Source organism: Lycorma delicatula, chromosome 4 (genome assembly GCF_047948215.1).
Source record: "Lycorma delicatula isolate Av1 chromosome 4, ASM4794821v1, whole genome shotgun sequence".
Classification (NCBI taxonomy): domain Eukaryota; kingdom Metazoa; phylum Arthropoda; class Insecta; order Hemiptera; family Fulgoridae; genus Lycorma; species Lycorma delicatula.
The window spans coordinates 122,502,074-122,529,659 of NC_134458.1; the positions used below are offsets into that span (position 1 = coordinate 122,502,074).

At 34.8% G+C, this 27,586-nt stretch overlaps 1 protein-coding gene across 1 annotated transcript in view; it reads right to left on the reverse strand.

The window, feature by feature from the left end:
- LOC142322712 (uncharacterized) overlaps nucleotides 1–18,400 on the reverse strand; it is a 39,808-nt gene extending 21,408 nt beyond the window's left edge. The window contains exons 1-5 of the mRNA XM_075361788.1: nucleotides 18,380–18,400; nucleotides 17,680–17,843; nucleotides 14,950–15,176; nucleotides 11,063–11,252; nucleotides 396–597 (exon numbers count right to left, since the gene is read on the reverse strand). Of these exons, the coding sequence (XP_075217903.1) occupies nucleotides 396–597; nucleotides 11,063–11,252; nucleotides 14,950–15,176; nucleotides 17,680–17,843; nucleotides 18,380–18,400 (804 nt within the window). The remainder of the gene's footprint in view (nucleotides 1–395; nucleotides 598–11,062; nucleotides 11,253–14,949; nucleotides 15,177–17,679; nucleotides 17,844–18,379) is intronic.
- Between the last annotated feature and the right edge of the window lie 9,186 nt (nucleotides 18,401–27,586).

Sequence of the window (27,586 nt, forward strand, 5' to 3'; positions counted from 1 at the left end):
AGACCCGACACCACGTCAAGACAAATCATGGTATGGCGTGGTGTCAGAAAAGAGGGCAAAAATAAGTACTCAAAAGATCTGACCGGCGAGCCGACCTGCCATGCCGGACATACAGCCGGTAGGCGGGAAGGCTCGTTAGAGTATAGCAGACACTCCCCTGGGAGGCGTAATACCAACCAGTCGGACCAGCCCAGGGGAGTAGAGTATTAAAAAAAAAACAAACAAAAAAAAAAAGAAAACACATTTTTACAGACAAGAATATTCTCTTCTGTATAACAATGTACTAACAGATGTGTAATAATAAATAAAATAAAATAAAAAATTATGTTCACTAATACTCTTTCACTTATTTATTTTTCTTAAAGTATTTGTAAAATAATTTAATTTTTTCTCACCTCCTTACCACTGGGCCTTATAGCTAAAGAATCGCCACACATATGTGGTCCACTTAAGTATCTCACTGAACGATCGAAACGCATATCCCAAAACTGTACAGTATTGTCCCAGCCACCGGAAATGAATTCATTAGCATTCTTTGGATGAAAGCTTATTGAAAAAACTCTTGATGTATGACCATCATTTTTACCCATTATATTGCTACCAAAACAGAAAAAATAAAATATATTCATATAAACATGCTTAGTGAATTATACTAACACAACTGAATGATAAAATCACTTCTGACCAATTGCAGCATTTGAATAAAAGCCTCTATGATATAATATTGATATGAAAATTTCTATTTGTATTTGAAATACAGAAGTATAGGTATGGAAAGTTTTTGTAAGATTCCAAGTTTTTGGTCAAAGCCAGACTCGGAATTTTTCACATGGTATAAATTTTTCTCTTTCATAATCCCATGCACAAGTTTTAAGCTTATGCTGGGAATTAGTCATCCAAAACCAAAAGAATACTAAATGAAATAAAGAATTAAAACAGATTTTATTGATATTGAAAAGTAAAAATCAACTTTTTTTTATGTAGATTGTTTTATAGTTAATGTGTTATATGTTATGATCACCTTAGATGTGTAATATTTAAAAAAGTGTTATATGATTACATTATGAAAATCTGGTATTTTTTTTTTTTTAACTGAATTTTTACGAGCATCGACTGCTAAGGTCATTAGCCCTCGTCACATTCTTTAAAAGAAATTATTATCTCCATCAGGATCGTCATATGTAAAGGTGTAAAGGGCCCTTACATTTTATTTAAAAAAACAAACTTCACAATAAACATTAACATAAAAGACAAGGACAATCACAAACACTTATGGGGTGTAAAGGGCCCCAATATTAAAATTTGAGATAGGTTCTCAAAAGACCATAAAATTAAAATTTCAGCTTATCAATACCATATCTTTCTTTCTTTCTTCTACGAGTCTCATTTATAGTTTGTTTAAGCACCCTCGGGGCGACCAGAACCGCCGTTGAGCAGTATATCAGTCGCGCCAGGGTGCCGTGGCAGTTGAATCCTTCTTATAAACAGGCTATAGGCATGCACGGCGTACACCCATAGCCTCGCGCCCTCAATCCACCCTTGAGGGTCCCCCATGCCATCATCGGACACACCCCGACTCACTGCTCTTGAAAGCAGGTGAGCCAAAATGGCCTAGGCAAGAGGGATACCTCCCGTCACTATACGTGCCACGCTTCGAGACTCCCTTATATGTATATATAAAACTACCGCTACCGCTTAGAGATTCTTTTGTCACAGCTTTAAACATTCATTTTATAGACTTTTAAGAAGTCCACTGGCGTGTAAAAATGCAACTATATTTTCTTCATTTCCATTATCCAGATCAGCTCTAATATTATTTGTAAGACGGAACCTCTTTCTGAGGTCCTCATATATGGTACACTCTTCTATTAGATGCTTGATTGTCAGTGTTTTATTACAAACACCGCACATTGGTCTCTCTTCGCCGGTTAACAAATATGAATTTGTTACTCGCTTGTGACCGATTCTAAGTCTGGTCACAGCCACTTGTTCTCGGTGAGTCAACTTCACGTCGCTTTTCTATTTATACGGAGAAGTTTTGATTGAGTGTAATTTTGTATTTAAACTCCTCCAATCAGTATTCCACTTGTTTCTTATTACGTTAGTTAGACAGTTTTTAACATCTGCCACCCTTACAGGAATTGCATACAAAACATCGCAGACTGTTGCCTTTCTGGTAGCTTCGTCTGCGCTTTCATTACCTGCAACACCAGCATGCCCGTAAGTCCATACAAATACATATCGCTGTCCTCTTTGTTTTAGAACGTATAAAATGGACAGGATGTTTGCAATTAGGACATCCTTAATGTTCTTGTTCCGAATTGCGACAAGTGCACTTAATGAATCGGAACATATTAGCACTCTCTCTTCGCAATAGTGTTCAGTGTAGCGAAGAGCTTGCTGAATTGCAGTGAGTTCTGCCGTGTAGACACTGGCCACATCTGGCAGTTTCCAAAAGTGGGCTTCTTCATTTACATATATTGAGCATCCAACACCATGTTCGGTTTTAGAACCGTCAGTATAAATTCTAATATGTTCTTCTTAACTACTGACGGTTGCCAAAAATTCCTGTTGGATGATCACTGCTGGTTTCTTTTTTATTTCTCCTTGAGAGAGATCCAAATTTGTATTTACCGCTGGCAAGAGCCATGGCGGTATTTCTCTAGTAGAAATTGCCAATGTATCTGGAATGGCAATTTCATATTTACTTCTTAATTCGTGGTACCTAATTCCGGCTGGTCTGGAATAGGTAGCACGACGTTCGTATAATGCAGCCATAGGATGGTTGTTAAAAAGTTTATTATTTATATGGGCAGGACAAGCCCATATATTTGCTGCATATCTTAACAAGAGGATCTCTCTTCTATAATGTAGTGGCATTATTCCGGCTTCAGACATCAGACTAACCGCCGGACTTGTGCGGAAAGCGCCTGTTGCGTATCTTATTCCGCTATTATGAACTACGTCTAACTTTTTTAAATGCGACTTTCTAGCGGATGAATATACGATACATCCGTAGTCTAGTTTAGACTGAACCAATGCTTTATAAAATCTCAATAATGTCTCTTTGTCTGAGCCCCAATTTAAGTTCGATAAACATTTTAAAATGTTTAGGGCTCTTTTGCATCTATCACTCAAGTCCTGTATATGTAATCCCCATGTAAGGGATTTATCCAATACTAATCCTAAATATCTTACATTGTCTTTATATTGTATTGGATTATCATCAAGTGTCAACGCAGGACTTTGATGAGGAATTCTCTTCCTACAAAAGTGTACATAGCACGTTTTTTCTGGTGAGAATTGGAATCCGTTATTCTTTGCAACTTCATTTAGAGCATTGATCGCTCGTTGCAATTTGTACCTCACCATAGCAGTCTTGTTGCTGGCATACACAATTGCTAGATCATCAACATAGACGCTTTTGCTGATTTCTGCTGGAATGGCTAATATCAATTTATTAAATGGCAATGGTAAACAAGGTGCCGCTCAACGGCGAACCTTGTGGTATGCCATTTTCCAAATTTATTACAGATGAATATTCGCTACTGACTCGTACTTGGAAAGTACGGTCATTCATATAGTTGCTCAGTAAGACTGGCAGGTTGCCACGAATGCCCCATTCATGTATCTGGAGCATTATACCATGACGCCAGGTCATATCGAAAGCCTTCTGAAGATCAAAGAAGACTCCGACACAATGTTTCCTTTTAATAAAGCTGTTATATATAACGTCCTCTAAGCTGATCATTTGATCAGTGGTAAAATGGTATTGCCGAAAACCTGCTTGATACGGTGATATCAGGTTTTCTTTTTCCAAAACCCAGACGAGTCGATTATTAATCATTTTTTCCAGTATTTTTCCCATAGCACACGTCAAAGAAATAGGACGATAGCTATTGGGGTCTGTTAAATTTTTATTTTTCTTTGGTACTGGAACAACATGAGCTTTTTTCCACTGCTGCGGGTACGTTCCATCCCGCCATATTTTATTATAAAGTTCTAATAATCTATGCTTTGCAGTGGTATTCAGCTGCCTGATCATATTATAGTGGATTTCCTCCGGACCAGCAGCTGTGTTACCTGATTTTTTCCAACGCTTTCGCGAATTCTTCCATTTTAAAAGGTACATTATATGAGTAATTATACTCAGTTCTGAAGTTTAGTAGACCTTCAAGTTGTTCTTTTTTAGTACGAGAATCTTCTTCGTAGTTGGCCGTTCTGCTGGCCTTCTCGAAGTGATTGGATAACAGCTCTGCAATTTCATATGGAGTGTCTTTTATTTCATCTTCATCTTGAAGGCTAGTTATGGGAGCAAAATCATTACGCCCACAAATCGCCTTCACTTTCCTCCAAACATCTGATGCAGTAGTAGTTTTGTCAATGGATGACACATATTGCTGCCAGGATCGTTTTTTCGAGTCTATCATAAGATGTTTTGCATACGCCCTGTATTTCTTAAAGGCAACAAGATTTTCTATACTAGGACTCTTCTTAAAGGCGTTATACGCCCTTTTCTTTCTTTTTATAGCTTCACTTATTTCATCGTTCCACCATGGAACGGGTTTCTCGATGCCGACTCAATTATTGCATTTGTTAAGGCGTCGACATCGTCTCCGATAACTCCAATTGTTTCTGGGAGTATCGTTCCAGCTGTGAAGCTCGTCCAGTCTGCCTTTTCAAATAACCGTCTTTTAGGGATGGGATATATTGTTCTTGTAACATCAGTTACAATTTGCACCGGGAAATGATCGCTTCCATGCAGATCGTCTATGACATGGAAGCTGTACCTCCGTGCTATCGATCCACTTATAAGTGCAAGATCTATACAGGACGTCGATCCATCTCTGGCATTGAAAAGGGTTCCTGATCCGTCGTTTAAAATAATAAGTTCTGAATTCATCAGGAACCCTTCCAGTTCTCTTCCACGGGGATTTACTCGATCTGATCCCCAAAGAGAATTATGAGCATTAAAGTCACCCACCAGTAAAACAGGTGGGGGAAGCTCGGAAATTAGTCTTGCTATGTCATCCTTATTCCAATCAAAATACGGCAAGTATATGCTGCAGACAGTGACCTGGAGCGGACGCTTCATTCTAACGGCGACCGCTTGTAGGTTTGTGTTTTGAACAACCGCTTCGGTGGTAGCTCTAGTTGATGTTAATATGGCTACTCCACCTCTAACTCTTACATTTGGCGGTTGATCTCGCCGGAATATATTGAAACCTCTTAATTTAAAATTTTCATTTCGGCGAAAATGCGTTTCTTGCAGACATATACAAATCGGGTCTACGTCATGTACCAAGCGTTGGAGCTCATGGATGTTTGAAAAACATCCATTGATGTTCCATTGTACAATCGACTCGCTAATTGTTAATTAAATTATTGTCTGGGTTTGCCTTTCGGCCATCCTTTTTTTCTTTTCTTCTCCATCCTACGAACAGCATCGTGTTCGCGGAGAAGGTCGTCGCCTGTAAGGCTTCTGGTCTCCGTATCGGAGACCACCGAAGCCGCCGACGACGACGGGCATGGATCGGCACCGGTCGCAGGCGCCGATTGTGGGGCGGCAACTTGGCCGACCCCAGACACGGGGGTCGCACCGGTCACCGCCTGTGGAGGGGGGGACACTCGTCCCCCCGTGAAATTTTTTGTGGCCTCTGAGGCTTAGAGGCCACTTCAGTTACAGGAGGCTTGGGAGCCTCCATAACAGTCTCTGTAGGTATTACCTTTTTCTTGTCATCAAGAATCTCACCGAGACGGACTTGGCATTCTGGTTTGGCGTCCGGTTTCTTCAGAACAAGAGCAACTTTCGATGTTTTATCTTCGGGAGGAGGCTGTACTAATATCTTTGGCTTTATAGGATCTTTACTATTGAAAGGTTTCATTTTATTGTCAATAATTCTTTCAATCATATTAGCCAAGGTCGGAGCAAGTTTATTGATGAGTTGACCTTCATCGACAGCAACTGGAGCAGGAACAGGAACGGCAGCCGCAGCCTGAGCGTAAGTTGTTGTTGCTCTAGGTTTACGGGCGTTAACTATCTTCTTTGCATCGAAGTAGCTGACCTTTTGCAGGGTTTTTACTTCCTGCACAGCTACTTCATCTTTGTAGACAGGACAATTCCTTGATCTACAAGAATGTGCTCCTTTGCAGTTCATACATGTAGGAGGCTCTTTACACGGCTCTCCCTCATGCACCTCTTCACCGCACACGCATATTTGCGGTCTTTCGCATCTAAGAGCGGTGTGGCCAAAGCGTTGGCACTTAAAGCACCTCATTGGCTGTGGGACAAATGCCCGCACATCCAAACGGTGAATCCCTGCTCTTATCTTTTCCGGCAAAGTAGGCCGGTTGAAAGTGAGGACATGAGAAGCTGAGGGTAAGACCTCACCGTTCCTTCTCATGTTCAATCGACGGCACTCTATTACTCCTTGTGCTGCCAGTTCCTCTACAATCTCTTACTCCGAACAATTTAAAAGATCCCGACAGACCACAACACCTCTTGAGGTGTTGAGTGTGCCATGGGGATCAAAGCGTACAGCCAGATCTCCTATTTTCTTCAGTCCTAGGATCTTCTGAGACTGTATATCATTTACAGTCTCTACATGAAGTCCTGTGAAGGTTTTTCTTATTTCTTTAACAGGACCTCCAGCACATTTGGTTATCTCCCGAGCGATGAGAAAAGGACTCACCTTCGAAAAATTTCCATCCTCCTTGGTAATGACCAAATATCTAGGTTTCGGTACATTATTGCTCTTGAAAAAAGCTTTTTGTAAGCTTTTTCTAGCCTCAATCTCAATCCTTTTAGTTTCCGCACTCTTTCGGCGTTTCGCCTCAGGCGAAACGGCCGGTTCTAAACGAGGGTGTTTACGTGAACCCTCTGCCATGTTTAGTTGTTCAGTTTCCATGAACAAATAATCCCTTCTGTAGTAAGGCTAGCCGCCGGGGTACACCCCCACTCCAGGGCTACCAACCCTGGAGGTCCGTTCCGGTACTCCGGTGGAACCGGCATATGTCCTGGCAGAGAGCGGATGCGCAGTCTCTGCACTGACTCCAGGCCCTTACACACCGAGGCTTTCAGGGCTCCCATGCCCCGAACAACATGGGCACCTTAACTACATGCTTGCCATCGCGGGGGGCATGTGGACAACGAAAGGTCTCCGTTACACCTGCAAATAACTTCGACCGTGGCCGCCGCATCGCCAGCTCTAAAGGTGATATCATTCCATTTCCACAATCTGTAAGAATTTCGTATCTGCAGGTGGCCGTGAAATCCAGTCCTCTGATTCGGCCTGCAGATGAAAATCGGCCGAAAAAAGTATATCCGAGAAACAATACTCGGAACCCCGTTAGCCAGCTATATGTAATGTACGTGAGTACAGCTGTTGCCGCCCTGGACGTGGAACGTAGATGTTGTGTTCCGGACGTGGGGATTATCTACCTCAGGGCAATCTGGTATTTTTACAGTGTTTAAATGATGTATTTATTTTAATTAAGCAACCATTGTTTTTGCAATCAGTGTATTACTGTATTGTACTAGTTCCTTCATTTTCATTGCTTCAACATTCAACATTATCCTTTAGTTACATTAATTCTTTGTGTTCATACAACATTTCATTTCTGCCTCATTTTCTTTGTTAAAGTAATTATATATTGTCGCTGAATGGCTTTGACAGCACGTGGCACTTAAAAACCTTATAGTAACCCTGAGAAGGGCTGTTGCCACCGATTGGCTTCGACGACTCGTAACTAATAACCTTGTGGTAGCCCTGAAAGGGCCGCTTTTGTCGTCGATCGGCTTCGACGGCTCGTAATTTATAATCTTATGGTAGCCTGAGAAGGGCTGTTGTCTAATAGCTTTGACGGCTTGTAATTTATAACCTTGTGGTAGCCCGAAAAAGGCCTACCTAGTCTATCTCTGGTCTCTTTTCATGAGCAGAGATTGCGTTGTATAAAGTCTTTTTCAGTGCTATTTTTGAGCTGGTGGTTGAGTGTGTACCTTCCCCAGTTTCACAATCATGCTGTCTGAGAACTGCTACAACGGTTTTGCGCCCTTATTGTTGAGACGATTCATACTCCTTTTCACGGTGATTCAGAGATTTTGGCGCAGAATTTGTTCGAGCACCCGCCTCGTCGCGGCGAAAAGAGTGGCAACGACTCCTGGTCGCAAGTACCTGTTACGAGCAAAGAGGTCTTTACCCTTAGTCCTGCTCGCGCTCTTTTAGAACGGGGGGCTGTAACCTGTAACTGTGTGTAGCTTTGTTTTCGAGTTACGACTAGCGAAAGATTTCGCCCGGATTTCAGTTCTTCTAATAATAAGAAGCCCTACTGTAGGACCCAAATTGAGAAATAAAGTTAGTAGTTTTATATTTGAGCTGGGAAATAGGATAAAACAGGTCCCAAAACTGTAAATCCAGTAGTTTTTAAGATATCCGACGTAAAACACAAAATTCGGTATCAAAAAACAATTTTTTTTTAGGTTTGTAGTAAGTACAATAGCATTGTTAAATGACTAATAAATGCGGAAGATTTAGTAACAAAACCTGTAAAACATTTAATTCTGAGAAAATTAATGTTAGACAGTAAAAAAAAAAATAAAAACTTAATTTACCGGCTTTTTGGAGGATGTGTCCTTTACAAACTAGATTGCAAATGATTCTCCAGAACGATGGTGCAACGCCAGATTTTTCTTTAGTAGCTAGAAATCACTTGAATGGTAATTTCTCAAACTGGATTGAACCTGGTGAACCAATCAATTGGCCACTACGATCCCGAGTTAACGCTACTAGGTTAGTTTATTTGGGGCCATATGAAAATGATAGTATACCTACAAAAGTTAATGCTAAAGAACAGTTACTTATTAAAATACGAAATGCTGCTGAATTTAAACGAAACGATGATGAAATGATAGGGAAAGCTACCGGAAATATTTTATGTAGGACAGAGTGCTGTGTTTGTGTACATTGTGAAGGAGAGAATTTAGAACAATTACTGTAACTGAAGTTTGTTATTCTGTTACCATTTATCATTTTATTTATTTATTTTTTGCTATATTTAGAACAATGTTTATTATGTACAAAAATAATAATATGATTTACGTCTATTTTTCGTCTCTTTTGCTTCAATAAAAAACCGATTTTTAAAAGTTTTTATTTATTTTTTATTGGCTGTATTTTCTCTATCGGAAGTCCGATAAGGATGTTCCCTATCCCCGTTACTTTTTAATCTTTACATAGAACTAACAGTTAATGATATTAAAGAACAGTTTAAGATCCGGTGTAACAGTGCAAGGTGAAAAAATAAAGATGCTACGATTTGCTGATGAAATAGTAATTCTAGCTGAGAGTAAAAAGGATTTAGAAGAAACAATAAACGGCATGGATGAAGTCCTACGCCAGAACTACCGCGTGAAAATAAACAAGAACAAAGTGAAAGTAATGAAATGTAGAAATAAAGTAGATGGACCACTGAATATAAGAATCGGATGAGAGAAGATTATGGAGATAGAATAATTTTGTTATGTGGGAAGTAGAATTGCTAAAGATGGACGAAGCATGAGCGATATAAAATGTCGAATAGCAAAGGCGAAACAAGCTTTCAGTCACAAATATAATTTCCTTACATCAAAAATTAACTTAAACATCAGGAAAGCCTTTTTGAAAGTATATGTTTGGAGCGTAGCTTTATATGGTAGTGAAACTTGGATAATCGTAGTACCTGAGAAGAAAAGATTAGAAGCTTTTGAAATGTGGCGCTGTAGGAGAATGTTAAAAAACAGATGGATGGATAAATTGACAAACGAAGGGGTGCTGCGGCAAAAAGATGAAGAAAGAAGCATTTGGAAAAGTATAGCTAAAAGAAGAGACAAACTTATAGGCCACATCTTAAGGCATCCTGGAATAGTCTTTTTGATATTGGAGGGACAGGTAAATGGGAAAAATTGTACAGGCAGGCAACGTTTTGAATATGTAAAACAAATTGTTAGGGATGTAGGATGTAGGGAGTATGAAATGATGGATGCGAAAAGAAACGACTGGACTAGGTAGGAATCTTGGAGAGCTGCATCAAACCAGTCAAATGGCTGAAGACAAAAAAAGACGTTATTTACATAAATTTTTTTCAGATTTAAAAATTTCTACAGAGTTAACCAGAAATTTTTATTTGTTTATTAGTAAATTAACAAAGTTGTTTTATTTCAAACCTAAAAAAGTGTATTTTCCGACAAAACCTTTCTGCGTTTTATTCCTTTTTTCTTAAAGCCGAAGTGATATAGAGGTTTGAACTACTTTAATTCAATTTCTTACATCAAAAACCATAAGAGAGCATCAAATTTACCCCTGGATTTGTACCCAAAGAATTTTAGTACGGTTTAAGCTAAGTTTTCTGCTCTCAAAAGGAGCAGAAAGCGGGGCTAAATGTTTCGCGGGTCAAAACTCGCTAACGACCGTTTTCTGACTTATTTTTGTATGAATTTTTTTCTTCTTTTTGGCTATAGAATCATCTCCCGAGTGATTGTCGTGCAATTTAGAATCTGTATATATATATATATATATATATATGTTAAGACTCAAGTTTCATTTCATGTTCTTTAAATTTTATTATTAATGAGGAACTTTATATTTTATTTGAAGGACTTTTAAAACATTTTTAAGTCGGACGGCTGCACACAGCTCCGGGCGGCTGCATTCGGCTCCTTCCACGCTAAAAGCAAAGCTTTATTTTACGCTGATCCCTATTAAAATAGTCAGTCTTCTGCCAGCCGTCAATGACTCAAAATGTATTTATATAATATTTTTATATATAAAGTTATTACAAGTTCAAGTATTATAATTAAATTAATTTACAATATAAAACAATAAAGACTATTATTTATTTAACTGAATCGGTAAAACTAAAAATCTAGATTAATTAAACCAACCAAGGTACTTCCCCAAGGTAGCAATTATTCTACATTTTTGGTCATCCGGTTCCAACTATATTCAAATATTATTATGTATATTATTTAATGCTGTATAATGTAATTGTCAATAATAACTACTGTGAGGTTATCCAACTTACACACCTGTTTCTAAAACTCTGAAAATGTGTCAATGTTTCTTCATCGTACATGTTTATAATCCCATCATCACGACATGTCAGAAATCTGTTTGAATGTGTATGATAAAAAACTCCAAGTAGCTGAGAATCTTGCTGTATACTTCCCATTAATTTTTCATTTTCTAGATTCCATATTTTGATACTACCATCAGTATCTAAAAAATGAAGTAACTATTATATTTTGATTATTTCTTTAGTTATTAAAAGATATAAATTAGTTTACACACTCACGCACGTGCTCACACACACACACACACACACACACACACACTGTTATGAGGTATATATATATATATATATATATACACACACACACACACACACACACACTGTTATGAGGTATATATATATATATATATATATATATATATATATACACACACACACACACACACACATCTCATAACAGTAACTGCTTAAGTACAAATAGAAATTCTATTCCTTCTGCAACTTCACAATTTACTGCGCCACAATTTACTTTCTACATTCAATCTCTTACGTGAATATATTTTATCTCAACATTAAATAAGCTTTGAGAAAGAAGCAAAATTTCCTACTAAACAATTTGAAAAATTTTATGAATAAAGATTATTAAATTTTATGACCTATATTAAGTTTTTCTTCTTATGTGGCTTATGGTTCATTTAGTCTCACTAATTTTTTTTTATAATTCTTCTAGAGTAATATATGTATATATATTCAAGGGTAAGTCAATTATTATCCGCAATTTAGTTATATTTTTGTTTATGATGGTAGTACTGTCGTGTTGCGTAGATGACGCATGCGTGGTTTAATTGTTGTTATGTCTGTGGAGGTTTGATGCTGCTAGGTTAGTTCCATTATCGCTGCCCTGCCGTTAACCATGGCTGCTCCGCTTTCTGTTTGCACCAAAGAAGAACAACCTTCAGTGATCCGTTTTTTTTGTGGTCGGAAGGTTTATCAGGGGCCGAAATTCATCGAAGACTTTCAGTACAGTACGGGAACAGTGTTGCCGCAACGGAGTGTCTACGAATGGATTGAAAAATTCAAAGATGGTCGCACAAGTGTTACGCACGACGAAGGAGCCGGACGACCGTTTACCGCCACAAATGAGGAAAACATTGAGCGTGCACGTGACATGGTTTTCTTTTCTTAGACGGACGAGTAACTATTGATGAAGTGGTACATCGTCTGCAAATTAGTCACGATTCTGCCAACGAAATCATCCACAACAGACTTGGGTTTCATAAAGTCTGTGCATGATAGGTCCCAAAATAACTCACACAGTAGCGTAAACAAACGCGCTTGGACATCTACCAAAAACATTTGGATCGCTATGGTAACGAACGGGACATCTTAGACAGAATCATCACTGGTGACGAAACACGGATCCATCATTACGAGCCGGAGAGTAAATGGCAGAATATGGAATGGAAACATCCAAATTCACCCTGCAAAAGGAAGTTCAAGACCCAACCATCCGCAGGAAAACTGATGCTTACGGTTTTTTGGGACTCATTTGGATTGCTATGTTTGTCCATGAATATTTTTTTTGACTTTATATATATTTTTTTGTTCTTCAGAAAGTGACTCAGTAAACTTCTTTCCTGAAAATGTTGGCAATTTGATATGACTATTGATTGTGATAGGGTAGCGTTATAAATGCTCTGCATTAGGTATGTTTTTAGTTTGGTACTGTATTTTTAATAACACATTTTCTGCTAGAGTCAGGGCAGGGGTAGATACATAGTCACTAACATACATTATACATTGGTAAGTCAGAAATTATTGACATTACATCACAACACACCTTTAGGTTTGTCACATTCCTTTCTGCAGATGCATGCTTAGAGTTGAAACTACTGTGGTCATATCATCAAAGTTTGAAATTGATAGCATAATGTTTTTTGTTTCAGTATAACCATACCTGCTTGCTAGCAGTTTACACCAAAGAAGAATAAAGAGCAGTGATTCAATTTCTCTAGTCGAAGGTGTATCAGGCACTAAAATCGATCAGAGGTTTACAACACAATATGGGGGCAGCGCTCTACCATGTGAATAGTGTATGAGTGAATTGAGAAATAAAAAGTGGCTGGACAAGTGTGATTCATGTAGAGGGAGCAGGACTCCTTTCAATATCCACCACTTACAGGAAGATTCAGCAAGTCCGAGGAATGCTACTGGAAAACTAGTTACCATTGACAATGTAGCATACAAATCAGTAATGTAAAATATACAGTGATTTGCTGGCCAACAGTCTGAAACCAGCAATTTACACCAAATGTTGAGACCTACTGTCTGATAAAGTATTGTTGCATGACAATGCATATACACACAGGACAACCAGACTGTTGAAACCATTACCCATTCAAGTTTAGAATGCTGGAACAACCTGCCTACAGGCCTTATCTCACTTCTTCCATCTATTATCTTTTTGGTTTGCTCAAATATGCTTTACAAGGTTGTCAATTATCTGTGAGCAGGAAGTGGTGCTTTAATAGTTGGCTGACTGACTGGAAATCTTCTTTGAGGGAATGTGCAAGTTTGTGGATCGCTGAATCAGTACATAAAAAAGGGAAGAGACTATGTAGAAAAATTATGAGGTTGCTCAACTTCTAAATATGTTTAAATAATAAAAAAGGTGCAGATAATTTTTAAGTCTTTCTCATGCATTAATAAAATTGACAACACTACTAATCAATGCCAAGAGTTCATAATTAAACTGTGATCATTGTACTAAACACTTTCTTTTCTTTTTTTTTCTTTTTCCAGTCTAGCCTCTGGTAATTACCACTCAGATAATACTTCAGAGGATGAATAAGGATGATATATATGAGTGTAAATGAAGTGTAATCTTGTACAGTTTCAGTTCAACCATTCCTGAGATGTGTGGTTAATTGAAACCCAAACACCAAAGAACATCGGTATCCACGATCTAGTATTCAAATCCATGTAAAAATAACTGACTTTACTAGGACTTGAACATTGTACTAAACACTACACTGGACAAATGCAACCTATTCAACCACATACAGGCAACAACACATACAGGCACTCTACTCAACAACAATCAAATTTTGCACTTCTAAGAAACAGGTGACATTAACCAAAACCTTCAAGCTTTTTATGTAAATCATAAAAACTATGATCTCAGCATACCTAATATGATATTTATAAATGCACTAAATTGACTAAAATAACATATTAAACAAAAAAAAAGTAGTAATACAAGATAGATTGAATTTATTATTGTGTTACATACTTAAAGGTGCTTCCTGATTATTTTAAGATGGTGCCAAGCAGCAATACTGACAGAGATGTTCACTAAAAGAGCTGACAGTTAAATTCAAAAAACTGTTGAAAGAATACATCCCATTAAAGTGAAAGGAAGTAGTTTTACAGCAACAATCTTAAATTTTATTCAAACTACAACTAATACTGAATTATTTATCATTGTAAATTGCATTGTTTTTCAGGAACTGTTGTATTTCTTAAGTGGTATTCATAATTTCTTCATCATTAGCAACAATTTAATTTGTAATTAAGAAAAGAACGTCATGGATCATACAAATTTATGCAAACAGAACTTACATCAGCCAAAGTATTTTTTATTTATTCACACTTTAGTTTGTGGAGTTTGATTGTAAACTAACTTTTTAGATAATTATTCATTATTAAAGCTAATGTGTTGCTGTACAATTAATTTAATCTTTAATATAACTGCAGTTAAAGCATTGATTAAAAGTTTTACTGAAACGTTTGCTCCTTCTTAATTGTGTTTTTTACAATGCATCACAATTTGCCAATCTGTGTTTTTAGTAAATATAAGTTCTAAATGCCTAATAAAAATGATGTGATAGTTTAAAATCTTACAAGTAGCCAAGCACCATAACTGACGGGATTTATGCAAAGCTGGATAGGTTTCGATGCATGTTACTGGTACGTTTTCAGTTTTTAGATCTGTTGTTTCTTTTCCAACCTTTTTTTTCATTTTTAATGAACCAATGCCATAATATCTAATAATTCCATCAGCACTTCCAGTAATTATACCAAGTTCATCACTTGTATATTTTAATGACAAAATATCATGAGTTTGTACGCTGAAAAAAAAAGAGAAAACATACATGTCCATATTTATTTAATATTTAATCAACACACAATGTTTATTCAATATTATATGTCAAAATATGAGTTACAGTAATTTACCACTTCAATCCATGTTTGTTTTTATTTCAGATTTCTTTGTTTGCCTATATATTTCAACACACATACAGACATACTATAATTTTATCAGAAAAAAATAGTGTCTATAATTTCTAGAGATTTTGCCTATTACTCTATAATAAGTATTGGTCTAATTTGAATAAAACATTCACTACTGCTAATTGATTAGAATATGATTGTCATATTTTCTGATAGTATCAGTGTTACCTATAAAATATGTTGCTTGGAAAGATTCTTCTCTTAATCGATTATAGTTTTCTTACTTATTTTACATTTTATTAAAATTTTACAAAGGTAATAATTGTATATAAATGATGTTATGAAAAATGTTCATGTTTTATCTTATAAATATAATTAATCTTTCAGTTAATCTATTTTTTTAAATTGTCATAACAAAAATTATGCCATTTATACAATTTTAATGTATAATTAACACTTATAATTTAACTTTCCATGTTCAGAAATTAAAAATACATCATATTCTCCACTGCCAGTGGTTAGCAGCTCTTATTGCCTTGATACTTGGTATCAGCAGTTTTTTATGTGTGCAAGCTTTTCCCATATTTGTGCACAGCAGCAGATGTTCCACTATTGGATCTTCCCACAATCACACCTACCATTCTCTGCACATCCCCACTCACCATATTACTTTGACTTCTTGCCACTCTACCGCTAAGTTGATTCAATGCTAGCCAAATACTAAATAGCAACTGATGTCCTCTAAGGATACGAGATGTATCTAGATGTATTACCAGATGTTTCATCTGGTAATGTCTCCTTTCACAACTGTTCGCACTGGGTCTCAGGTGGAACATCCAGAGGTGCTGTTCTCTGAATGAAGCTATTTCTATTTTAAATCAAGGTTTGACAGCTCCATAGTTATACATAGAGTATTAATTGTCTGTTGCCTGTTTTTTTCCTTTCCTTTTCTCCTGCCACTTTCTGTCTTATGCTAAGAGGTGCTATACCAGCTCAAGGATAAATCCTGTGGACTGTTGTTGGTTTCAGACAACCAGTTACAATGCACACTGTTTCATTCAGAGCTACATCAACATTCTTAGTGTGTGCAGATACTTTCCATACTGGGACTGTCTACTCTCCTGCCACTAAACACAGAGTTGTTATCATGGGCTGAAGCACTACTGGTTGTGCTCCCCAACTTGAACCTATTATTTTGTGAATAATATTATTCCTTTCGGAGATCTTTACTTTCAACTCAGGCAGTGCTGTTTAAATGACAATGTACAGCCAAGCCTGGACTCTTAAGTATCTCGGATTGTTGCACTATTCCAACTGAGACCCTCTCCATTCTATATCAAGATCCCTTTTATTTTGAAGGTGAAAAGCAAAAACCTATGTTTTGCTGGAGTTGGACTCAGATGATTTGTTTTTAAGATGTAAGTTCATTTTCTTTTGGATATTAATGAATAAAATATTTTATAACAAATAAACAGAAGTATCATGGAACAAAATGTCATACTTTATTGTCTCAACCATTTTGCAGATTTTTATTATTTGAATATTCTGGAAATGTACGTATGTGTATATTATTATAAAATTAGCAGTCATAAAAAGTAATTTATGCCAAGCTTATTAAGGAAAAGAGGAATTCATAGTTTATCATTGTGTTCTTCTTTAGCCAAGTTCTGTTACTTATTAATGTACTAAATCCATCTAACAACAGGTGGTATTCTCTTACAACTAAATAACATCATTTAGATCACTCACTATTAACTTAAAATCTCATATCATGAGGAAACGTTTGATCCATATACTCATTATGGTTATAGAGCAAATACTGTTGTTACTTGAAATTGTAAAATCATAATTATCAGAGAATATTATTTTTTTTTCTCCCGATGAGTCAGAGGAACCTCATTTACAGGCAACATGTCAGGCTCGCTAACATGTTCCACATGTTGTTATTAAGAGTGTGTATGTATGCCTGTGCCCTACTGACTAAACCTCCTATATCACCGACTCTCCCCCGGGTCAGATCCACATAAGCATTATGTGACTCCGGGAGGTGCCTTCAAGCTCAGGGGATCCAGAGTCCCTGTGCATCACCTCTGTCCATCCACGCAGGCGAATGGCGGCTCCACAGGAGGCTGTCCACCCTCTCGCTCTACGGTCCTTCTCTTCACCTGGGACCCAGGACTTTATCTGCTACTCTACAGTAGACTGGATGGTCTACTTCTTTATTTCCTCTCGTACACCCTAGTTCTGTGCCGTTCCAGTTGCTTCAACACCCGCGACCACCATTATCGCCTCCACAGACACCAAATTATATGCCCCTGCCACCCTTAGGACCACTGCATCGCCTCTAACAAACGCCGGATATGTTCCACTTCTACAGCACAGTGCCAAACAAGAAGTTACCTGTGGACTGGTGTTGGTTTCAGACACCCAGTTGCAATGCACACTGTTTCATTCAGAGCTGCATCAACATTCTTAGTGTGTGCAGGTGCTTCTCTACTGCTGTATTCGTTTCTTGCGGCTACATTCTCTTGATATGCCGTGAGGCTATCTTCTCGGTCTGACGACTGATTATATTTCAGAGTAATGAATATATTTCGGAATAATATTTCAGAGAAAATTAACATAAAAATAAATATAATAAATTTTATATGTATTTCATATAAATATTCGTATTCGGACTGTTCTAGGAGTTTCCTATTACACTTGACAAGCATATTTTTACAATTAAATAATGAAAAAAGGTTCAAATAAATGTGGAACTTGAAATACTTTGTTTTCAAGTTATAGTCAATTAAAAATTATTCTCATTTCTTGGCTTATCTATTTATAATGAAATCTATTATAAATATATATATATCTAAATTAATTTTATTCCAGTGTTACACATTGAATACTCTTTGAGAAATCACTGTACAGTATGATAACAAAAGTGTAACATTTTACACATATTTGTGAAAAAACGAATCAATGGTAAGCACATCACAAAAGTAAATGAATTGTGTTTTATTAAATTGTTCATCAGATTGCATCCTGATGAAGAATATAATTATCATCCATCAGCAGAATATGATTATTTGTAAAATTAATTTTTTACACTTACAGCTTTTATTTCTTCCTCCATGTTCAGAACTTTCACAACTGCTTCATTATGATGGTTTTTAATAAAAGTTGATTAAAAATATAATTTAAATTATTGGCATTACAAAGGGGTGTGTTTATCATCTCAGTCATTGAGTAAAATAAATAAAAGTATACTTACAATAAAAACAATATAACAGAAAAATTGTGCTGATTTCAGTATTTTTTCCCAATATCAGTTACCAGTGTTTAAATCAAAATAATTTCATGATTAATTACTAAAAAAAAATTGAATTTTTATTTCACTATGTTTCTTTTCTGTTTAACCTTTGGAACCACCGTAAGGTATTACTTCAGAGGATGAATGGGAATATGTATGAATGTAACAATGTATGTAACAAGTTTACTAGATCGACCTGGTGGATTAAGATCAATAGCTTGAACACATGTTTCAGTTCAGTGAGTTGAAAATGAGATCTTCAGTACTTGGGATGTTGATTTCTTTTGTAGCAAATATAATTTTTTGTAAAAGTTATTTATATTCTCTGATTTTTGGAATATATTAATACTTTCATACATTCCCATAAAACAAAATTTAAAGGACTCATATCAAGTAATGTTGCTGACCACATATGTTGACTACATTAACCAATTGATCAACTGAGAAAATTTCTATTTAGATGAGTAATAGAATGATACAAATAAACTAAAGGGATGAACCTATACATTTGACATTGCGTTTTAAACATTCTCTTACAGCCATGCATCTCTCAGCCAACCTTGGAGCAAGCACTGACGTCAATTTTGATGAAGTGTGGCTACCAGTCTCGCTAAAACCTTTTACTTAGTCATCTGGCAACATAACAGGGTTTATTACATGTGTTTATGTTGTTTTTGTGTGTAAAGTAACTCGTCTACACGTTTTTGACCATTTTATCTCTATTCGTTTTTTGTCTCATTGTTTAGCTATGGGCAAAAGAAAATGTGTGCTTAATGTTAATCTGCAAAAGGAATACAAATTTTTTAAATTGTTTAATGACAGTAACAATGAACGTGCTTATTGCACACTATGTACTGGAGAATTTTCTGTTGTACGTAAAGGAAAGGGTGATATTGAACACCATATGAAAACAGCTAAACATAGGAGTGCTATTAATGCTACTGCTTCAGCAAACATAAGAGATTTTTTTAAGGCCAAAAATGGGAATAACAATAACAGTGATCTGGAGTATGCTGTTAAAGAAGGTACATTTTCATACCACACTGCTACAAACTCAGTTTCAAAACATCAGACTGCACATCTAAACTGGTTAAAAAGTTATATGACCCAAAATTTTCATCTCCTAGAACCAAAACCGAGGTAATTATTGTTAAAGTTATTTCAACATTTATATTGGATAATGTATTGTGTTCTTCGGAAAACATTAATTGTGTAACAGTAACAATGAATAGCTCAAACAGAAGTGAAGTAAAACTTGTTGCGATTGTTGTAAGATATTTCAATCTGGAGGAGGGAATTTTAAACTTTTAAATTTGATGAAGTGTCAGGTAAAACTGCTCAAATTTTGACTCAGTATCTTTTGAGGTGAGTGAAAAAATACAAACTTGAAGGAACGTTGGTTTGTAATACTGCTGATAAAACTAACAGTAATTTTGGTTGTGTGAAGAGAAAGGCGAATGAAAATGTGTTCAGAAAAGTTCAAAGTGATTTAGATAGACCTATTTTAGGAATTGGTTGTTCAGCCCACATTGTACACAATTCAGTACAAACAGTATGTGATTCTCTACCCCTGGACATAGAAGTTATTGTTACAAAAATTTATAAATATTTTCACATATGTACAGTGAGAGTAATAAAACTTAAAAAGAGTTCTGTGAATTTGTGGAAACAGATTACAAAAACGTATTATCTCATAGCAGCACAAGGTTCCTTAGTTTGTTACCTCCAATAGAAAGAATTCTTTTCATTTTTGATGGCCTAAAATCATACTTCTTATCTTGTGAAAAATGCTCAAAATTATTTGTTTTTTTTTTGAAAATCTGGAAAATGAACTGTTTTTGAAATTTTTATATGGTACTCTACAGTTATTTAATATTGTACTTCTGAAATTGGAAGCTAATTCTATTACAACAGAAGCATCTCAGACATATTCTGAATTAATTTGTCAACTTCAGGAAAGAAAAACCCACAAATTATATCATCCATTCTGCCAAAGAATTGCTATGCACTCTAAAAGAAAATAATGATGTTCAGGAATAAAAATTCTACTCAAGTATAAACAAATTTTGTAATTTTAGTATCCAATACTTAGAGTTGTAGAGATCAGTTTTTATAAAGTTAGTAAGTTTCAATGGATAAATTTACGAATTGAAATTGCCTGATCTGATTTAGAAGAGAATGAAAACGTTATTAATGAAATTATAAACGATTCCATAAATATTGATGACCTATTTGGTGAATATACATTGTTGAACCAGGTAATTCAAAACTAAAGGGTAGGTTATGGTTCAAGTTCTGAAAAAGTACCACATACTATTGAAGAGAAGTGGAAAACAATTTTTAAGGTGTTTCAAATGACTGGTATTTCATGTTACAATATTTCTAAATTGGTTGAGTTTGCGATGTTTTTGCCTGGGACATCTGCTCTAGTTGAAAGAGTTTTTTTCAATTACAAGGGAATATTTGGTCTGCAGAAAGGAGTAGACCAAACAGTAGCTTTCAGTATCTACTGTTAAGCATCTGCTAAATGTTAAAATTAATTCAGAACTTTCTTGATGTGAATTTTATGATGTAATTAAAACAAACAAACCATTTTTGAAAAGTCATGTCTAGTGAAAAATAACTGAATAAATAAAGTTTAATGTTTCAATAAACTATTAAGACTTATAAGTAATTTCAGAAATATGTCCTGGGTTGAACCTAAAAAATATTGTAAGCCTAGTAAATGGTTATATATGAATTGTTATTGTTCCAAAAATTTACATGTCTTGTGTATCTTGTAGTATTATGCATAAACATTGCTTCATTCGTAAAACATTTATGAGGGTAATAGTACTTGAAAGACAATTATTCAATCACTGATAATAATTATCTCCTTCAGGATGTTGAATGATTGAGAATATTATAAAACATTGAAACAGATCCTAACAATATGTCATTTGCCATTTGTTAATATAACAAATTACCAAACGTGTAAGTATTTTTTGTACAAATCTCTTTTCAATTTTGATGTTACTGTAAATACCTGTCTTAAGAATTTTTCAATTGGAAAATCATAGACAACAGCTTATAAAAAGTTATCACTACAATAAGCATAAATTATATGATTATCTGCCTATTCCTAATTTGTGAAATAATATGAAATTTTTTTAATAACCTAACATGTTATTTTCAGTACCTTTGAAATGTAAAGAACTCTAGAGTAAGCTCACTAATTATATATGTTGAATTATTTTCTATTCTTATCAAATTTACACTAAAGATTAATTTATCAATAAAAACCATTAGAGAAGTGTAACAAGACTATCAATATATCACAACAATGAAAAAAAAATAGTATATCAGAACATAGACTTATAATAATTTTTTCAGTAGAATCAATGTATATAAAGCAAAGATACTTTTTACATTACATCTGTAATAAATTAAAGATTACTTGAAAATTTTAAATTAATTCTTTTTGAAAAAGTAAATAGCATTTTTTTCAGACATGGCTTTAAAACTAAAAATAATAAATGAACAGCTGCCATTTGCTTCTACTGGAAAAACTTTAAAGGAATGAGCATTAATCAAAGCTAAAAACCCAACTTCTGGTTCATGAAAACCAGAGTTTAACAGATTTAAATAAACTGATTAATTAACAATATGAGCAATTTTTGCTGAATTTAAAAGCTACAAGATTTTGAAAACACTAGAGTATGTGCTATTAATATTGTACGAAGATGGAGCTTGTCATATGCTAATTACAACTGATTACATTAATTCTTCTGTTGATAAACGTAGATTAAATCCTTAAACGCAAAGATGATAGAACCCACCTTCAGACAAATCTAGAAATGAAAAGAACAGGCCATGCTTAATCACAAACAATTACAGGTTGTTACTACTGTAACTAAAATTCTAATGTAGACAAAAATTAATAAATTAATTTTTTTTAATTGTCAATAACAAATCTATTTATTTTTATTTTGATGGGTTAAATCGTATAAAAACAGAACTGGATGTATGTTAGGTAAAATAATAAAAAAAATTGTAGGCAATCTGACATGAGATCATATCACTCCTGAAGCTTTCCATTTCAAGGTAATGTTATCCTTAGCAGCAGACTTATGAGAAATGTGTGGAGTAAAGTGGTTTTGTATTAGCTTCATCAAATCAAACAGATTGTTGCACAGTGGCATGCAAACCTATCAAAATGTTCATATTTTTCAAGTGATACCTTTGTTCTGTTTACCAAGGTGTTTGCTGTACAGTGGAAATCACTAATTTTAGATAAAACAACTCTGACTAGTGCCTTTTTACATGTATCATAGTCTTAGAAAGAGTGGACTAAACTGTGTAAAGCAAAAAATAATGTATCCCTTCTGTTGACAACAATGAATGTCTCTAATCAGTAGGGTATAACACTTGAATATAACATTCAAAACCAGAAGCTTGAGTCGATATTAATATATTCCCTGATCAACTGGGTAGCTACTGTCTAATTCAGGAGGATACAGATTCAAATCTAAATTAACATACAATTATTTAACTTTACCAAGATATACATTTTAGGTAGATTTCATAAGAAATTATTGTAATGGATACCATGATTCAACTTCTGGAAAATTTTGACATATCTTCGTGTTTCACATCCCTCAAGCCCTAAAACCCTGTCAGTTCAAAAGTTTATATATACATTTATATTATATTAATCCGATCAAACCAAGTACAGAATTAATAAAATATTTTGACACCTAACCAAAATGTTGCTGGAATTGTACGAACATGGAGCTGAAGATGTATGCTAAACATGTGACATTTTTTCACATGCAACCATTGTCATATTGAGTAAATCTGAAGTTTTTCTAAAGTTTACGGTGGAACTCTTTTTTATCCCCTACTTAGCACCAGTGAAATCTACCTCTGCCTGCATTCCGGCGTACTAAAAGGGATTTTTTTTTATCAGTGCACTTGGTCATTTAGGTCCAGTTAACAATACTATCTTAGAATTCTATCAATTCCTATCTTAGTAATTATATATCTTAGAAATTTCTTATTTTAGTAATTCACTTAATATCTGGAGAACTGATTAGTCTGAGAAAACAGTTGCAAAAGTGTAATTAAGTTTCTGAAAGGTGTTCTGTTTACAAATCAAAATGTAGTAAAATTAGTAAAGTTAATTTGACCAGAAATCTACAAAAAAGATAATAAAAAAAAAAAAAAGATATTAATTAAACATACTGTTTTTTTATAAGATTAATATCTCCATAAAACTTGGCAGACATTGACATATATTACAATAGTATTTATTTTAATTTTTTTATTTTTGATTTGTATATTACATTTATCTAAAAAAATGAACTATAAAATAAGATTATATAAGATCTATGAAAGCACAAAAGATGTAGCCATCATTTATTTTGTAACTATGGTTTCAAAAGAGTCTGCTTTATGGAATTAAACATTAAGCTTTATGCAATGTTTAAGTTAGTTAATAATGTAACTACACGATTTAAGATAGTGTTCACATTATTTATTTAAAAAGCAACTACTGTTAACAGATAAATAAATTTTAAAAGAATTTTGTGTATGTAACAAATAGTTTTCTCAAAATTAGACTTTATTTTTTTTATCTATATATCCTGAAGGAGAGCTTTGTACTTTAAGGCTTTTGAGCTTTAAGGATTTTTGAGGGGGTGACCCCTCAGCACAAGCTGGGGGCAGCCCTACTTCCTACTATATACCGGTTGCTCATCACACTATACTACATTATGGCCATTCCATGTCTTACAACATTGACATTAACACAACACCTACACTATTATATCTTAAAACATTATTTGTGTCAGTTTACGAATGGTGGCAGTAACCCAAGGTGGAAACAAAACCGGATCTTTTTTTGCTTTTTTTTTAATTTTTTTTAGAAGATAATGATGAAAAGTGATTGTATTATGTAATGAACACTATCCTCTGGGAATAGAATGAGTACAGTTGTATGTGTCACCACCTCCTGTATGCAATGGCTCTACCAGTGATGGTCCATGATCTCCAGTATTTGTGGAAACAAGATTCATGGTATTCTTGGTGGTTGACAGTCCAGTTAAAAAAATTTATTTTTTCAGGAAACCTATTGCTTCAGGGAGTGGAAAGAAGCCTTATTCAGGATGGCCTGATGAGGTAAATGGTGTGTCAGACCAAAACGCCAATACCTTCATGAGCATGAACATGAAGTTCTGGAATTAGACATGGAGGAGGAATGATCTCTAGCAAAGACACAGCACTTCCTTATAAACAAAATATGAAAATAATCCAATGGCATTTTCATGGCCTTTGATTCTACTGTGAAGATATTTAGGTTTTATTAAGAGAACATGACCTTTTAATAATGTGTCTTCAGGAAACGTATCTTCAGTGAGTATAGCAGTCTTTCCAGTTATCCCTACAATTGTTCTGATTACCCCACTGAAAACACAAGATATGGTGGTCTATTGATTCTCCTTCAGAATATGGACCCCACTGGCTAGTACATCATTGCTATTGAATTAAAATTATAGCCCACATTCAAAATATACCTTTTTCCCAATTCTGACTTTTGAGAATCATATATGTTTTTCCAGATTCTTATGCTCTTTGTTGATGATAGTTTATGATTTCAACGCCCACCATTCACTGTTGGACTAAAGTTTCTGCTTTCCTGGAGATCATGTGATTGATAAAGCAAGAATCTCAGAATGTTGAATGATAGATTGTGCACGTTTCTCCCATATTCTTATGCTACATGGTCTAACGCTGATGTAGCATTCTGCAAACCTTCCCCTTCCTCACCTTTAATGTCTACTTTGCAATGATCTCTATAGAAATGATCAAAAGCTGATAGTTGTATTCACATTTTCATTTTTCAAAAGACCATGGAAATGTGTTATTGAGAAAGCCAACTGAAACAAATATTCAGGTAAACTTGATCAGCAGTATGTGGATGGTAATAATGTACTTGAAGACGTAGCTGGGTTTATGAATGTAGTATTCAACACTAAGCGATTACATCCAGGAAACCTAAGCAGCCCCTTGCCTCATAGTGGAATGAGAATGGAAGGAATCCCTGAGAAATCATCAAGCATTCTGGCATTTTAACTGCCAGCCCACAACTAAATGTCTAATTATGCATTACAGAGCACAAGCTGCATATAGATGTGTTTATTGAACGCAAAGAGGCCCCACATCAGCAAGTTGTGTCTCACAACATCATACTGCCTGGACTTTCAACAGTATAAATTGCAGCTTGAAAGGATGCAATTTATTATTGTGAACTCATAAAATAAATGAATATTTCCTTTTCTTTAATTAATTAAAATATCCAGCTTTTGTCAAAACGCCATTGTCAAAGATGGGGACCTTTGACAATGGCGCTTACACATTTCTGTATATTTACAACATGATTTTTTGCAATCATGTGAAGTGTATTCCCATCAAGTTGGTCTGAGGCTTTTGGACATCCCCAAATTAAAACTATATTTAAGCTGGTAAGCATAAAGCTTGACCTTCAAGCTACCATCCCATCTCCTTAAGAAGCATGAAGACTGAAAGGATGTTGAATTGCAAATTTGTATCATACCTAGAAAACAATTCCTTTGTCTGTCTGGAATAGCATGGTTTTAAGCAAGGCAGATAGATCTTCCATTGTAGAAGAATGTAATAAGGCGATAGCTGTCTTCTTTGATAAACAAAATATATTTAAACAGCCTGTTGAAGAAATATTCTGAATACCCTTTATGAATGGACTATACAAGAAAATACATGCAATGTTTATTGAAACCTTTATTAAATGACCAGTAATTTAATGTGTGAAGGGAACTATTCTATCTAATAATTTCACAGTAGAAAATGCAGTGCCCCAGGAAAGTGTCTTCTTCCTCTTCACAGTAGAAATAAATAGTCTTCTGAAGTGCATTAATAAACCTATTTATGTTCATGATATGTTACAACTTTTTTATTTTTTGTGGCATGCTGTTATTCAGCCACTACAGAATGATTACTACAAAATACTATGTTTTGTTTAGACGTCTGCTCTATATCACTGCCTTCATTTTTTCACCACAGAAGATTGTGTATACCCTTCTCTCACTTAATAGAAGTTTATACTTCGCATCTATTTCTAAAAGGTGAGCTATTCAATATTGCTTGAAAGTTAAGTTTTAGAATTGAATTTTGACAAGCATTTGACCAAGGTTAAGCATCTAAAGGAGTAGGGAAAAAATGTCTTAACAAACTGACTGCCATGAGAGGGGATTCCCTTCTCAGTGTATTTGCAGAAACTACTAAACAAACATGACTCAACTTTTCAATACAGGTACAATTTTTTTTTTAAGTTTTAAGTAAATATTTTGTACATAATTTTTTCACACGAAAAAATTATGTTAAATATGTATTTCTATGATTATTGCATTTAATATTCTCCTTAGTTGCATTTTTGCATTTGGTATTTCTCTCTTCTGTAGTATGAGAATATTGATGAAATATAATATTAATTATCGGTTGATGTTCTACTGTACGCTTTTTACACCAGAATTTTTAATAATTTAATGACTAAGTTCATCACAAAGTATATGGTGTTGAATTTCTTTTCTATAAATCATTACATCACACATGGTTTAACCACCATCTCTGTATCCATTTAAAGACAAGCATATAAATGATTGTTTTTATTTTTATATTAATGCAGAATAATGTTTTCATTTAATACACATATACGTCTTTATAAATAAACACTGCCTCATAAATTTTATTAAAACCACAAATCATATTGCAATTTTTATGGGTTTTTTAATTCTAAACAAACATGTAACGAGTTGACCGTGTATTCTAAGTTATAATTTGAAAAAAATTATGTAAAATTCCACAGTAAATATTCAAGCCTTATAAAATTTCCAAGCAGGTAAATTTTCAAAATGTGTTTATACCTTGTTTGCATAATTTATAAATAAATCGTGAAAGATTGATACAGACAATTTAAGAAATTAATTAAGTGAT